This window comes from Anabrus simplex, chromosome 10 (assembly GCF_040414725.1).
Source record: "Anabrus simplex isolate iqAnaSimp1 chromosome 10, ASM4041472v1, whole genome shotgun sequence".
NCBI lineage: Eukaryota > Metazoa > Arthropoda > Insecta > Orthoptera > Tettigoniidae > Anabrus > Anabrus simplex.
In genome coordinates this window covers 17,219,796-17,235,130 of record NC_090274.1, presented here as the reverse complement: position 1 = coordinate 17,235,130, position 15,335 = coordinate 17,219,796, and the positions used below count along the sequence as shown (strand labels likewise).

The 15,335-nt window shown below is 39.7% G+C and overlaps 1 protein-coding gene across 2 annotated transcripts in view; it reads right to left on the bottom strand.

Moving 5' to 3' along the window:
- The window catches only part of Cow (Proteoglycan Cow), a 309,533-nt gene that overhangs the window by 35,785 nt on the left and 258,413 nt on the right, over nt 1–15,335 (bottom strand). For both annotated transcript variants that reach the window (XM_067154949.2, XM_067154950.2), the window contains exon 4: nt 8,934–9,086. In XM_067154949.2, the coding sequence (XP_067011050.1) occupies nt 8,934–9,086 (153 nt within the window). The remainder of the gene's footprint in view (nt 1–8,933; nt 9,087–15,335) is intronic.

Below are 15,335 nucleotides of genomic sequence, written 5' to 3'. Positions count from 1 at the left end.
ATTCGACGGTGGCGCTCCTAGTGACTTGACCTGAAAAAATCGCGCTAAATTCAAATATCAATGGAAATGTATATACGGAAATGGATAAATAAATTACGTCTAGAAAGAAAGTGTTATTGAGATATTAACTTCGAAGTTGCTAAAGCAATTCTGGATAAATGAATGAAGAATTACTTAAAAGGTTATTATTCAAAGACTGAAATTAGACATATAAACAAGATGTGAAATGGACTGCTGTGAAATGGCTTGATCTTTAATTTATGCATTACTTTTTTAGCTTCAGCATTCCTGCCTGGACCGGGCGAGTTGGCCGTGCGCGTAGAGGCGCGCGGCTGTGAGCTTGCATCCGGGAGATAGTAGGTTCGAATCCCACTATCGGCAGCCCTGAAGATGGTTTTCCGTGGTTTCCCATTTTCACACCAGGCAAATGCTGGGGCTGTACCTTAATTAAGGCCACGGCCGCTTCCTTCCAACTCCTAGGCCTTTCCTATCCCATCGTCGCCATAAGACCTATCTGTGTCGGTGCGACGTAAAGCCGCTAGCAAAAAAAAAAATTCCTGCCTGAACTCTTACGGTTGGATTTGTCTTTTTTTTTTCATTTAAAAACATTGTATCATCACATTAAGACACTTGTCAATAAAAATATCGGCACATTCCTTACACATATGATGCAATGAATTAACATTTAATAGCTGGACAATTTTCCTCTTAACATGAAGCCTACTAACAGAAAGAAAATCTATAAAATCCCGGCTTTAATCTGAGAAGAGGAATAAAAGAAAGAAAAGTATGAAAATGTTGTCGATGGTGATGCTTTGAGGAATATTTACGTACAATTAGAGTGAAAATGTAACATACTCTTGGCTGTACAGTCGAGGATTTTTAAAGTCGCTGGCCTGGAAATGATCTGAACAGATAATTCTTATATAAGCGTAACGTCCCTTCTTTCTTGGACACCTTATCCAAATCACTTATGTGACATTTCAAAACCCACAGATCACACCTACAACAACACATTGGTATTGAAGGTACTATACATTAAAATGTGCGTATTACATTTTAAGCCAGTTAAAATATGGGTCGAGCAGGTCAGAAGATTATGAAGTGCTATAAAGATCTCTCACTGGAAGAATATATATGCAAACACAATATTACTTACATTTTCTTGTCACGAGGGAACCTGAAGAACGACCACGCATTCTTCTCTACTTCATAGTTACTGCAGCCAAACACAGCACATACCTTTCCCCTCATGTTGAGAGGAGATATCAAGGAATGACACACGCTACTATTTAATTATGTCAACTCACTGAAAACGCATAAATAACACCAAAAGCTTCACACAAAAATACACGTGCTCTTATGACAGAATCAGTAGTTTTCAGGTCTACTCGCTAGAGAGAGCTCCAATAGCTGTCCCTCGATATCTCGCTCAGTGTCGCGTATTGTCTCTACTGTATTTGCTTCTACAATAGTAAGGGTTTGAATTTAAGAATGCTTTACAGTTGGAGCACGGCCGACTGGATCCCTCGCTGCGCTCCTTATACCGGCCTTGACAATCGCTTGTGAAGCCCAGCATAAAGCTGTAATTGGAAAGTTTCACCGTAATGCCGCTGGAGCGCTGGCCTACTACCCACTGACAGGAAGCTGTATACCGCAAATTGCCGCATTTCCAGTTTTATTTATATGGTTTTGCTCTCGTAAATGTTGGCAATGTGAAAGTTTCACCGTAATGCCGCTGGAGCGCTGGCCTACTACCCACTGACAGGAAGCTGTATACCGCAAATTGCCGCATTTCCAGTTTTATTTATATGGTTTTGCTGTCGTAAATGTTGGCAATGTGTTCGCAATGAGGTGCTTGTTGGCTTGATATTGAGAGCTCATAGTTATGCGCTAGTGAGTTTATTTTTTATTGTGTAGTGTGGTGATTATATTTTTAAATTGTGTTTACAAAGCTTGGAATTTATGACATTCTTGTGCACCTTTTCGTGCTTCGAGCAAAAATTTTATGGAAATAAGAACAAAGTGATTTCTCGCTGTAACTTCGTCCTGAACAAGGATTTTAATTTATGCGCTAATTCGTTTTTTTTATGGTGTGGTGATTTGCTTTTCTTTAACTGTGTTAGGAAATATTCGAATAAATATTGCTGTGTGCCTTTCTTGTATTCCGAACAGGAAAAAAAGAGCAAAGGGACACTATCATTTCACGAATTCTCTGTAGACCAGGACAAAACTACGGAGTGGCTAAAAGCAGATAGCACTCTCATCTTAGTTTTCCGTTTCTATTTTAGGTATTTACCTTCTTTCTTTCTTTTTTACTCTGTTTACCCCTCCAGGGTTGGCTTTTCTCTCGGACTCAGTGAGGGATCCCACCTCTACCACCTCAAGGGTAGTGTCCTGGAGCGTGAGACTGCGGGTCGGGGTATACAACTGGGAAGGATGACCAGTACCTCGCCCAGGTGGCCGCAACTTTTATGCTGTACAGGGGCCTTGTGTTGTGAATGGGAAGATTGAAAGGCATAGACAAGGAAGAGGGAAGGAAGCATCCATGGCCTTAAGTTAGTTACCATCCCGGCATTTGCTTGGAGGAGAAGTGAGAAACTATGGAAAAGCACTTCGAGGATGTCTGAGGTGGGAATCGATACCTCCCTCTACACAGTTGACCTCCCAAGGCTGAGTGGACCCCGTTCCAGCCTTCGTACCACTTTTGAAATTTCGTGGCAGGGCCAAGAATCGAACCCGGGCCTCCGGGAGTGGCAGCCAATCACGCTAATCAGGTATTTTACCCATTCATTTTCTTTCATAGAATAATCCTTTAGGCGGTGTCGTATTTGCCATATGACAGCAACCCAACACATTTTTATTCAAGATAATCTGAACTTCAACATTTAAACATTGACAAGTAAGAATCACTACTGCTATGACGGTAAGGCCAACGTATGAAGTGTTGTTACCTGAGCAATGGGGCTGATGACCTAGATGTTAGGCCCCTTTAGACAACAAGCATCACCATCATCGAGCAGAGAACAGTTTACAATTTATTTACTGAAAATACTTTTCTCTCACTGAAGTTTATTTAAAAATCTTCTTCTTTTTCGCTATTTATTTTACGTCGCACCGACACAGATAGGTCTTATGACGCCGGTGGAATAAGAAAGGGCTAGCTAGCAGTGGGAAGGAACCGGCCGTGGCCTTAATTAAGGTACAGCCTGATGTAAAAATAGGAAACCACGGAAAACCATCTCCAGGGCTGCCGACAGTGGGGTTTGAACCCACTATCTCCCGGATGCAAGCTCACAGCTGCATGCCGCGCGGCCAAATTGTTCCACCCTACTGCATTTCAAGTAAAAATTATTGTCTGAATTTAGCACGGCCAACTTGCCCGGTATTTAATATTCTAATGAAAGGTATGAATGAAATGTAATCTGGAACTATATATATTGAAATTAAAATTTAAACATGTTTGAGTCAAAATATTTATGTTATGCATACAATGAATACCGTATGGAAAAAGTAAGACTTTTGTGTTTTGTCCAGTCCCCTTCCAGAGTGCAGCGCTTGAAGAATTTTAAAACTCTAAACTGAACAATGACTCTTAATCTCAATATTAACATCAGAAGACAAAAGTATTGTGGTAAGTTCTGCTATGTATCTAAATGCCATGATAATAAAAACAATTACTGTTATTCCTCACGATTAAGGAACGTCAGTTGGACTACTTCATCCTCCGCAGTTTCATTTCACGACGTTGTTTTGGCACATATCAATGAAAGTACCCTTTAGGATTAATATTTTTAACAGTATTAACCTATGTAACATTCTCCATAACTCTAAATTACGATAAATCGGCAATCAAAGTCATTATATTTTCCATAAAGAAGCATGCATTTCTACCGCGAATAGGTCGGCCGCCAGCGCCACGTGTCGAGCTTTGTAACTACTCCGATTACAGTGCGTGGACCCGATTGTCAAGGCCGGTAAGGAGCTAGCTAGAGCGACGCATCAAGTCGGCCGTGGTTGGAGTTGTAGTGGTACGCTCGTTCTCACCAGGTGGCTCGCTGTATGCTGTCACAGCGCTCGAAGCGGGAGTTGATGACAACATTAAGCTCCAATCACGGCCGACTTGATGCGTCGCTCTAGGTAGCTCCGCGCAGCGGGGGGATCCAGTTGGCCGTGCTCCACTATGACATAACACATAAGCCATAGCTTGAAATGAACCATCTAGTGATGACGAACGATCGAATTTAGAAAACGCCGAAACAAAATAACAATATAGAAAGTTCAGGGAAGAGAACTACCTACGTAAATCCTCTGGCAACCATGTATTACTTTAACTGATAACCAGTGTCTCTGTTGAAATTGTTAGGATTTTTACGGATTTCCACAATTTCCGTGTAATCCTAGACCTGTATGTTTAGTGTGGGTAAGAGCTCGAACATCACGGGCCGTGAAATTATCAATGTTAAGATTATTATTATTAGGAAAATTGTTTGTCCAAAAGACTGAAGAGGGATACGGACTGAAATTCCGTAACGCAACAGAGAAACTCTCCAACCTGGCAGCAGATATTAGAAAATGAAGAATGAAATTTTGTGGACGCATTCAGACTCCCAACAACAAGGCTTATACACAAGATCATGACATCCAGCAGAAAACTGAATAGTCTAGCAAGGATCCAAGAAGTCAAATAGGACCTGGAGAAATCCCTGATAGATGTATCAGAAATATTAGACACAAATTTGTTCCGTAAAAAGAGTAAACAGATGAGTAGCACAACCAGGGAAAGTTCTAAGGAGACCAGGAAACAAGTGGACTGAAGAAACGAAGAGAGCCCACGGAGAAAAAATGAAAGCCATATGAAGATCAGAAAGGCGAATCATAAAAGCACTGCGTGATCCAACAGGGTCCATACACTAAAATTATAATAAGCTATAGGAATAAAGCTTGCCTATGCATCAAAGGAAAATATACTGTACAACGATCAAAAGGAAGAGGATATCGGTTTATGAAACTGAACGTACAGAATACCTAACACATGTAGTATCTAGTGGATGAAGATGGCTCTAAGCGGTCACTGGGCCGATAAATGCGCCGCCTACGTGAGGGTAATTGCCAATTATGTTGCGCTGTTATTACATTTTCCATGGGAGCAGCAGTCAGTCAATAAAGACAAGAGAAGGGAAGATCAAATTTCATCTAATTACTCGACAAGCGTGCGAAGGGCAAGCTTTAATAGCGGCCTCTTGTGAGGAACACTGTGTTCCTTGTAGACACTGCAGTCATCACTACTGTTAGCTTGCAGTTTCACGTCGTCATAGCTACATGGAACGCCCCATCCCACCCCCCCTGCACTGGCGGCCGCCATAGTGTGAGGTGAGCTCAAACATGGCGCGGAAATGAGTGTATTATTATAATTATGTGTGCGGATGGCTATTGGCTCTGAGACTGTAAAGTAGCTTTTCTTTTGTTAAGAAGGAAGCCATATTTTCCAGTGTCGACTTAGTCAAATAGGACATAAAAAATTTCCAGTCTGTCAAACACAGAAAATTTCAATATTAAGTAGCCTATAACACTATAGACACATACCTGTAAAAAATACACACTATTACACAAAGTATGACATGTTTCGTTGTACAAGAACATCCTCAGATTCTATCAAATCACTTCAATCATGCGTATATATGTAGGCTACAGTATTGTTTACACTGCGTAAACTTGTCATTGATAGCCTATTAACATAATGAAAAACAAAAATTGTGCACTTACCTGGATTGCCGTTGTGTCCAAACACTATTTCACGGCTGAAACGGATGATGGTTGAGTACTTACAAAATCATCATTTGTTAATACTTGTTCATATTATCACCTAACTCTCTATCATCGACTAGTTTACGCAGCGTAAACAATACTGTACAGTGTACATAGGCTATATATCTATGATTTCAGTGATTTGATAGTATCTGAGGATGTTCTTGTAGAACGAAACATGTCATTCTTTGTGTAATAGTGTGTATTTTTTACAGATATGTTTCTAGTGTTATAATTTATATTGAAATTTTGTGTGTTTGACAGACTGGAAAGTTTTTTTGTTATTTGTTTTACGTCGCACCGACACAGATAGGTCTTATGGCGACAAAGGGATAGGAAAGGCCTAGAAGTGGGAAGAAAGCGGCCGTGGCCTTAATTAAGGTACAGCCCCAGCATTTTCCTGGTGTGAAAATAGGAAGCCACGGAAAACCATTTTCAGGGCTGCCGATAGTAGGGTTCGAACCCACTATCTCCCGGATGCAAGCTCACAGCCGCACGCTCAACTCGCCCGGTGGAAAGTTTTTTGTCCTACTGTAAAGTCGCTGTAGTTGAGTGGTAGAGTTAGTCGCATATTTAAAGAACGAAAGAAAGTCCATGTCGGCGTGACACAACTAATTAAAACAGCCCTACATCGTCAAACAGTGCATTTCTCAGCCATATCGTAGAGTAAAACAGAACGCTGAAATTGTCACGTACACAGCGTAGACGGCCTCAAATTGATTTTCTTCCAGTGGTAACTGAGGTTATACAGTGCAATTATTATTATAACTGCCTTTTGCAGTGTCTGATAGATTGTGTAATGGCTGTTCACCATCAGATGTTTCTTTCAATTCAATACGGGTACTTCACAAGAAATGTTGTCAAATCTTGTCAAAGATTATTCAACATTGCTGAAGGTCTGAACAGATTTGGCAAGGTTTGATAACATTTTGTTTTAAACGTGGAGGAAAGGCAAACAGCAGTTGTGGTTCTTGGACAACCAGTGGGATACATTCTTTAAAAAAAGAGGAGAAACGTGCAATAAACCATAATTTACATGGAGCCATAACATCATTTGCAGAGGTTATGTTATACTGCCATTAAATCAATAAAAGTGATAGCAATGCAACGGAAATTCATCTCTTATTACAAGAAGACTCCGAAAACCGTAAAAGTAGTTAGTGGGGCGTAGTGTTTACTTATAAGTTACCGTACGGTACGGTAATAAACATAAACGCTGCCTACTTCCTTGAGATATTTTTTCTTGCAGTCTCCTCGTACACTGCCGTTTCATTCATTTTATTGTGGTTCTCTGTGGAGTCCACTGAATATAGACAGGGATGTGCCTCATACTTAGCAACTAATGTACACACAACATCCCTCAGTAATGAAGACGAAGCCAATTTTGTTGTTTCGATTCCCGTCCCGGAAATCCCAGCATGCCTAGCGGCATAACGCGCACCGTTAATACTTGAATTCCATTGGTCAATTCTGTCAAAGACTTAGCAATTCTTTCGTCAATCAGAACTTTCACAAGCTCCAAGGTGACAGGAGGGGCCTGCCGGGCATTGGGATTTATCATACGGAACACAAAACTGTTCAGGAAGACGAACTGCATCATAGCACTCTATAATGCTTTTGTACGAACAAAATCGGAATATGCTAGCGTTGTATGGAATGCAAGATTCGATAAATATACTTATTAAGTTAAATGAAAGAGTGCAAAAACGTTTTGTAGGATTCCTACATCACCAAACACATGGCTTGTACCCATTTATGGTGCCATACAAAAATTTACTAACCAGTGTCGGAATGACCAGCCTTGAAAATCAGAGAAAAATAATCGATGCCAAGTACCTGCATAAATTAGTAAACAATGAAATAGATAATATGGATTTACTGTCGTTATTTATTGTATGCGTTACCTTGCTTGCACTAAGGAGAACGCAGTACGTTTAGGACTGAAAGAGCTCTAACAACAGCCCACAACCATTCGCCACGCTATAGGTTATGTAACAACTACTCTTAATGAAGCTGTTAGCACAGACAATAACTAGGACTTAGACATGTCAATATCCAAATTCATAAAACGTTTTACAGCTACACTGCCACCACACTAAGAAAGCTGAAAGCTGTCAAAAAGTTATTGTAGGTACGGTACTGAATATTTTAGTTATTATTTATTTTTAGTTATTAAAATCTAAGACTTACGTCAATGTAATTGAATGAATAATTTAGTTATTAAGAATTGTATTTTTTGTTATTAAGATCGAAGGCTTGTGTCAATGTAACTGAATGAATAATTTAGTTATTAAGAAATGTATTTTTAGTTATTGAGATCGAAGGCTTGTGTCAATGTAATTGAATGAATAATTTAGTTTTTAAGAATTGTATTTTTAGTTATTAAGATCGAAGGCTTGTGTCAATGTAATTGAATGCATAATTTAGTTATTAAGAATTGTGTTTTTTGTTATTAAGATCGAAGGCTTGTGTCAATGTAATTGAATGGATAATTTAGTTATTAAGAATTGTATTTTTAGTTATTGAGATCGAAGGCTTGTTTCAATGTAATTGAATGAATAATTTAGTTATTAAGAATTGTATTTTTGTTATTAAGATCTAAGACTTGTATCAATGTAATCAATGTAAGTTATTTTGAAGATTTTTAGGTTTACTGTTGTAAAACGGCAAATAAATAAATAAATAAATAAATAAATAAATAAATAAATAAATAAATAAATAAATAAATAAATAAATAAATAAATAAATAAATAAATAAATAAATATGTTCTAATTCATTTTCCTTTTCAAGACTTGTCAAGTATTGCAAGCGATTTGACAAACATCTGATCACGTACAACAGGCTTAATGTGTAGAGCTGTCTGTAGCTGTTTGCTGTTCCCAGTGCCGTTTCATTTCTCCTACCAGATTCATGAACTCGCTGGATTTTTCTTGGAACTTACTTTTCAAGTTATGGGAGTTTGATGGTCACCGTTTACTTACATACTTCATCTGAGACGAGGTCAGGTTTGTGTAGTATGGCTCTAGTTCACACTGCCGTGTCATCGTATGCCTTGGGCATGCTGTCAGGCAGTGATGACACCAGCCGGCCAGTTCGACCCTGTTAATAGTTGTAATTTACTTACGACACGGAGTCGCTGGTGTCGTCGTCGTCACTGTCGTCATCCTCGCTGTCGTAGAAGACGTCATCCTCATTGTCGTCCTCCGAGCTGGTGTCCGCCGCCTTGCGCTTCGCCTCCTCCTCGGCCAGGAACTTCGACTTGGGGATCACCACGTCACTGTAACATAGCAACATCATAACCGGTTAGCTCGCTACCAACACAGGAACATCAGGGGCATGTGAGACATCAATACAAACATGCTACAAAGTTTACAAATAAGTATGACAATTTTCATGCATTTTTGTTGATTGCAATGTAAGCATTTTGGTAGAAACAAATAGAACGGGCGTCTTTTGTGTATGATGCACACGTCATAAACACTAACATAAGATATCACTCGCAACTAGGGTGACCAACTATTGAAGGAAACATCTATATTTTTAGCAGTAATTTTAAAAGGACAAAAATGTTGACATTTTCTAAAGCATTGTGTTGCCAGTTACCCTCGTTTTTTTTAAAAAAAGCCAAGAGTTCTCTTACTGAGTAATAATATAGAAAAATACATTTCACTCATCTTTATTGTAAAATTTATTTTCCAGTCTGTGGCTTGAAGACCCTTCACCGAGAAAGAAAACATACAAGTCAAGAAATTCTGAAGGAATAAAATAAATATTGAACATTTTATAGCCTAAATGTTATCAATTGTTTTTGAAATTAGAAATAGAAGAAAGATGACATATTTGGTGGTGCTTCTTAGTTTTATCAATTACACGAAATACTTTCTAAAAGTACTTGTTTAAATTTCAACCTCTAGTTATAACTACGAAGTATAAAAGTACTGAAAACATCAACATAAGTAAAACTATTACATCATTATTTTATCTTGCCTGAACCTGTATTTACGGTATCGGAACTTATTGTACCAGCTAAAATGTGTCATTCAGTACTGCACTACTGACATATGAGAAGCTCATTCCAAAATTTATTTTGATAAGTAGTTCTATTTAAGAGTCGGTTCCTGAGGTCTCCGATGACAATAACACGAAAATTCGTTCAGATAGAAAACGAAACAATTTGTGGGACAAATGACGCCCCACCCGAGACATTTACAAAATACCTTAAAATGAGGGACGGTTGGCCTCTATAGTCGCAACCTTTTCCGGCAGGTACGTCCTTGAAGCACGGCTTGCCCATGCTACAGCAAAGAGAAACATTCCCTTGTTTGTTTACCGAGTCCGATATAAACAATGTACAAACTGTACCAAAGTCTTCCTTTTGCACATAGACGCCGAAATACACACTTGTGATTTTTGTACAGCTGGCCAGAACAGAACGGTATTATCATGCACAGACACGACAAAAGAAAAGGGGCAGAGCTTTTAACTCTCATCGCTGTCCTCCTGTAGGAGAATACGGGAACCGATGCCTCTGTGCGTCTTTGCTATAGGGTAGGTAACCCGCTGGAGATAACCGAGACTGAATGAGGCATCCATCATATGCGTTAGTCACTGAAATATTTCTATTTGTTCTGACAAAAATAGATTAAAAATTCGACCTATGCTCTTCCCTGCGAATTAAGGAAATGTCAAGACACATTACAAACAATAAAAACGCGATTAAGATTGTCATATTTAATGATAAACTTTGCAAAAATTATACCACTTTTCATAGTTTATTAGATTCATGTCCCGTATTGATGATTCCAATGATCAAAATTATAAGGCCGGATATCTCCAGCTGCTGAAGATGGCCTATTATAAAGACAGAAACCGGTACTGAAAAATGTTTTTTAAGTACTTTAATATAAATAAAAGTATTGATTATATGGGAAATCCGGTGTTATAATTGTGATCATTATACCACTTTTGTATTGATGCCCAAAATATCCCTGATATTTTGCAGAATTTTTCTACCCCAGGTTTTGTAGGCCGTACCCGCACGTTCAAGGGTACCAATGTTTCTGTAAAGAAGGGCAGCCATTATCACAGTTCGTACGGTTAAAGACCATACCATGTGCACCTACCAGTGACAGATACAGAAGATTTTCGACTTTTCTACGCCTAGAAACGAAGTCTTGAACAAATGTTTGGAGTATACACTGGAAATATTTACAAAACTATCTCTATTATGGAGCTATCGGCTAAAGAAAGGCATGGAAATAAAAGACTCCATAGACCTCGGAAAGTTAACGCTGTGAGAGTTGGAAGACCAATTGCGGGCTCGGACAAGTGGTGAGGACCGAGTTAAACGCTAATCTCTCCGAGGAGCAATCTAATACTGTGTTCACCGATCCATTATGCTAATGTAAACACTGCCCATTATGCATGCCAACAATACAGGCGTTTAGGGATCCGCGTGTCAAGCGAACGAGCATGAGCAAATGACTTGTGATCCAGACAGAAATGTTTGATCTTGGTGTAGGCGTACAGTATTCACGAATAGAGTTTTCAGTTCTGTGGGTATGAGGAGGGCAGCATTTTTTTTAAAATACAGAATCCCACGTTGCTGTGATTAATTGAATTCAATACCACTTGTAAGGCCGAACTCAGTACCTTGTAGGAGAGAATCTACAGCGTGCAGTCAAGTCAAACAGTGTTCTGTTGTTGTTGTTCGGAGCCTTGATATCAATCCTACAGTTTCTCCAGGAAGAAGAGATAGGCTAAGTAACTAAGATAGCTGAGATGTCCAATGACACGGGGGGATTTACAAATTTACGTTCATTTTACCCTCTCCACTATTTTTGTGATACAGTGAAAACAGAAGCCCTTCCACTGTTCTGTAGCCGAGTACGCATGGCCAGTGCCAGGCCAACACTATGGACGTGTTACTCAACGTCACATACTGTCTACGTCAGTGGACTCCGGTCCGCATCCGAACCCCCACGGCTTTTTACCGGACCTGCATGGTTTACACGATGTCAAGAGTAAGAGAGGAAGCGTAAAACATTACAATTAACAATTTATGTAGACAGATCACTGACCGTTAAGAAGCATGTTTTATGGTTGTAAGAAGAAAACATTCCCTTCTAACATTTTACACAACTGAACTGCTTACTTCATTAATTACAAATCTTTACTGAGGTGAGTTGGCCGTGCGGTTAGGGTCGCGCAACTGTAACCTTGCTTTCGGGAGACAGTGAGTTCGAATCCCAATCACTTAGAGAATTCTTCAAAGTCTGAAGTTCCAGCAATGATTAAGTGTTCATTCTGGACTTGAAACTGTTTTTCACGAACTTCATGTTGTAAAACATACTTGCGCACTATTACTGTATGTCGGCTCAAACATTATCAGCACATTTTCGAAAACTTACGCAAATTACGGCATGAATCTCTATCAGGAGAAAGCCAAAACGATCCATCAGCTTTCTCTATCCTTCTGTTTTTTGCGGCTGTAATTCTGCCTAGTCAAAGTTCGATAATGTTGTGAGATGGACAGTAAGCAATGGTATGATGATAAACGGGGTTAAAAGTCAGGTTGTGAGTTTCTCAAACAGGAAAAGTCCTCTCAATATTAAATATTGCGTTGATGGGGTGAAAGTTCCTTTTGGGGATCATTGTAAATACCTAGGTGTTAATATAAGGAAAGATCTGCATTGGGGTAATCACATAAATGGGATTTTAAATAAAGGGTACAGATCTCTGCACATGGTTATGAGGGTATTTAGGGATTGTAGTAACGATGTAAAGGAGAGGGCATGTAAGTCTGTGGTAAGACCCCAACTAGAGTATGGTTCCAGTGTATTGGACCCTCACCATGATTACTTGATTCAAGAACTGGAAAAATCCAAAGGAAAGCAGCTCGATTTGTTCTGGATGATTTCCGATAAACCGAGCTCGATAGCTGCAGTCGCTTAAGTGCGGCCAGTATCCAGTATTCGGGAGATAGTAGGTTCGAACCCCACTGTCGGCAGTCCTGAAAATGGTTTTCCGTGGTTTCCCATTTTCACACCAGGCAAATGCTGGGGCTGTACCTTAATTAAGGCCACGGCCACTTCCTTCCCACTCCTAGCCCTTTCCTGTCTCATCGTCGCCATAAGACCTATCTGTGTCAGTGCGACGTAAAGCAACTATAAAAAAAAAAGATTTCCGATAAAAGAGTAGCGTTACAAAAATGTTGCAAAGTTTGGGCTGGGAAGACGTGGGAAAAGGGAGACGAGCTGCTCGACTAAGTGGTATGTTCCAAACTGTCACTGGAGAGATGACGTGGAATGACATTATTAGACGATAAGTTTGAGTGGTGTTTTTAAAAGTAGGAAAGACCACAATATGAAATTAAAGTTGGAATTCAAGAGGACAAATTGGGGTAAATATTTGTTTATAGGAAGGGGAGTTAGTGATTGGAATAACTTACCAAGGGAGATGTTTAATAATAAACTTCCAATTTATTTTCAATAATTTTAGAAAAATGCTAGGAAAATGACAGACAGGGAATCTGCCACTTGGGCGACTGCCCTAAATGCAGATCAGTAGTGAATGACTGTGATTCCACAAGTCAGTTGCTTTGATACACCATTCTCCTCGAGGATCAACGGTAAAAGGCTTTTTCACAGCCTGAAAAATGACTTCGAATTCGTTAAAGTGCACGAATCCTTAATCAAATTCTCTCCTCGATTGGTACAAAAATATGTCAGTTTTCAGTTCTATGATGAGTCTGGCACAAACTGGGTTAACATCCCAGTATTAACTTCCTAGGTGCCGGTTTCTCGCCGAACTCTGAACATTTTCTCGACTGTGTGTTTTACATCCAATTCCAATCTGACGACTGACCTTGGCTCCACATAGGAATCAGTTTTCTGATCAGCTGTGTTCCTCTGGTTATTTAGATGAAGGATTGCAAGTCTGGGATCGTCGCCTTCGATTCAGAGGGTTCTGGTTTGGTCGACTCGCGGATTTTAGCCGCGTCTCGTTAATCCCGCGGACTCTTGTGTTTGTCTCAGCCAACAACCAACAACACCACGATAGCTGGACGTAAAGCTACTTATACGGCAAATTTATGAAGAAAATACCATCACGAAGCTTGCTTTGAGTTAGGATCGGCATCCAGCTGTGAAATAGGGCCAAGGCCACAAATGTGAGGCAGTTAGTGGTGACTGTTTTAAGAGGAAGTGCAATCGTCCTCTATTAACACTAATCAGAACGGGAGGAGGAGATCCGACCTGGATGGGGGCGGTAGAACAACACCCACGGTATCCCCTGCCTGTCGTAAGAGGCAACTAACAGGGATCCCAAAGGCTCTGAATTTGGAAGCGTGGGATGGCGACAAACGAGTCCTTAGCTGAGTCCCGGCATTACTTCCACCTACTTGTGCCAGGCTCCTCACTTTCATCTATCCTATCCGACCTCCCTTGGTCAACTCTTGTTCTTTTCCGACCCCGACGCTACTAGCATACCTGCCAACTTTCCCAACTTAGGCGGGAGACTCCCGATTTTCGACAGCTTTTCCCGCCTCCCGGTTACTCTATTATTTCTCCCGATTTTAGCTTTTTTTGGTGAACTTTAAAAATATGTTTTCAAATCCCGCCATTTCAGCTTTCTACGCAACTGGCTGGAAGTCCTTCGTTCATTGACGCGTTCATACGAAATATCGATGTTTATTAATGCGAGAAATGCGCGCTAATGTGCGATGTTTGTTGAAACCGGTATATCACGTCGCGTATATCGATAGTCATTCTCTCGTTCTCGCGTGTTCGTGTTCGTTCACATCAAATACAGTAGAGACAATACGCGACACTAACGGATTTAGCCTGGCTAAAATGGGAGACATTTCGACGGTGGCGCTCCTAGTGACTTGACCTGAAAAATCGCGCTAAATTCAAATATCAATGGAAATGCATATACGGAAATGGATAAATGAATTACGTCTAGAAAGAAAGTGTTATTGAGATATTAACTTCGAAGTTGCTAAAGCAATTCTGGATAAGTGAATGAAGAATTATTTAAAGGTTATTATTTAAATACTGAAATTAGACATATAAACAAGATGTGAAATGGACTGCTGTGACATGGACTGCTGTGACATGGCTTGATCTTTCATTTATGCATTACTTTTTTTTGTTTTAGTATTCCTGCCTGAACTCTTACGGTTGGATTTATCTTTTTTCTCATTTAAAAACATTGTATCATCACATTAAGACACTTGTCAATAAAAATATTAGCACATTCCTTACACATATGATGCAATGAATTAACATTTAATAGCTGGACAATTTTCCTCTTAACATGAAGCCTACTAACAAAAAGAAAATCTATAAAATCCCGGATTTAATCTGAGAAGAGGAATAAAAGAAAGAAAAGTATGAAAATGTTGTCGATAGTGATGCTTTGAGGAATATTTACGTACAATTAGAGTAAAAATGTAACATACCCTTGGCTGTATAGTCGAGGATTTTTAAAGTCGCTGGCCTGGAAATGATCTGAACAGATCTTA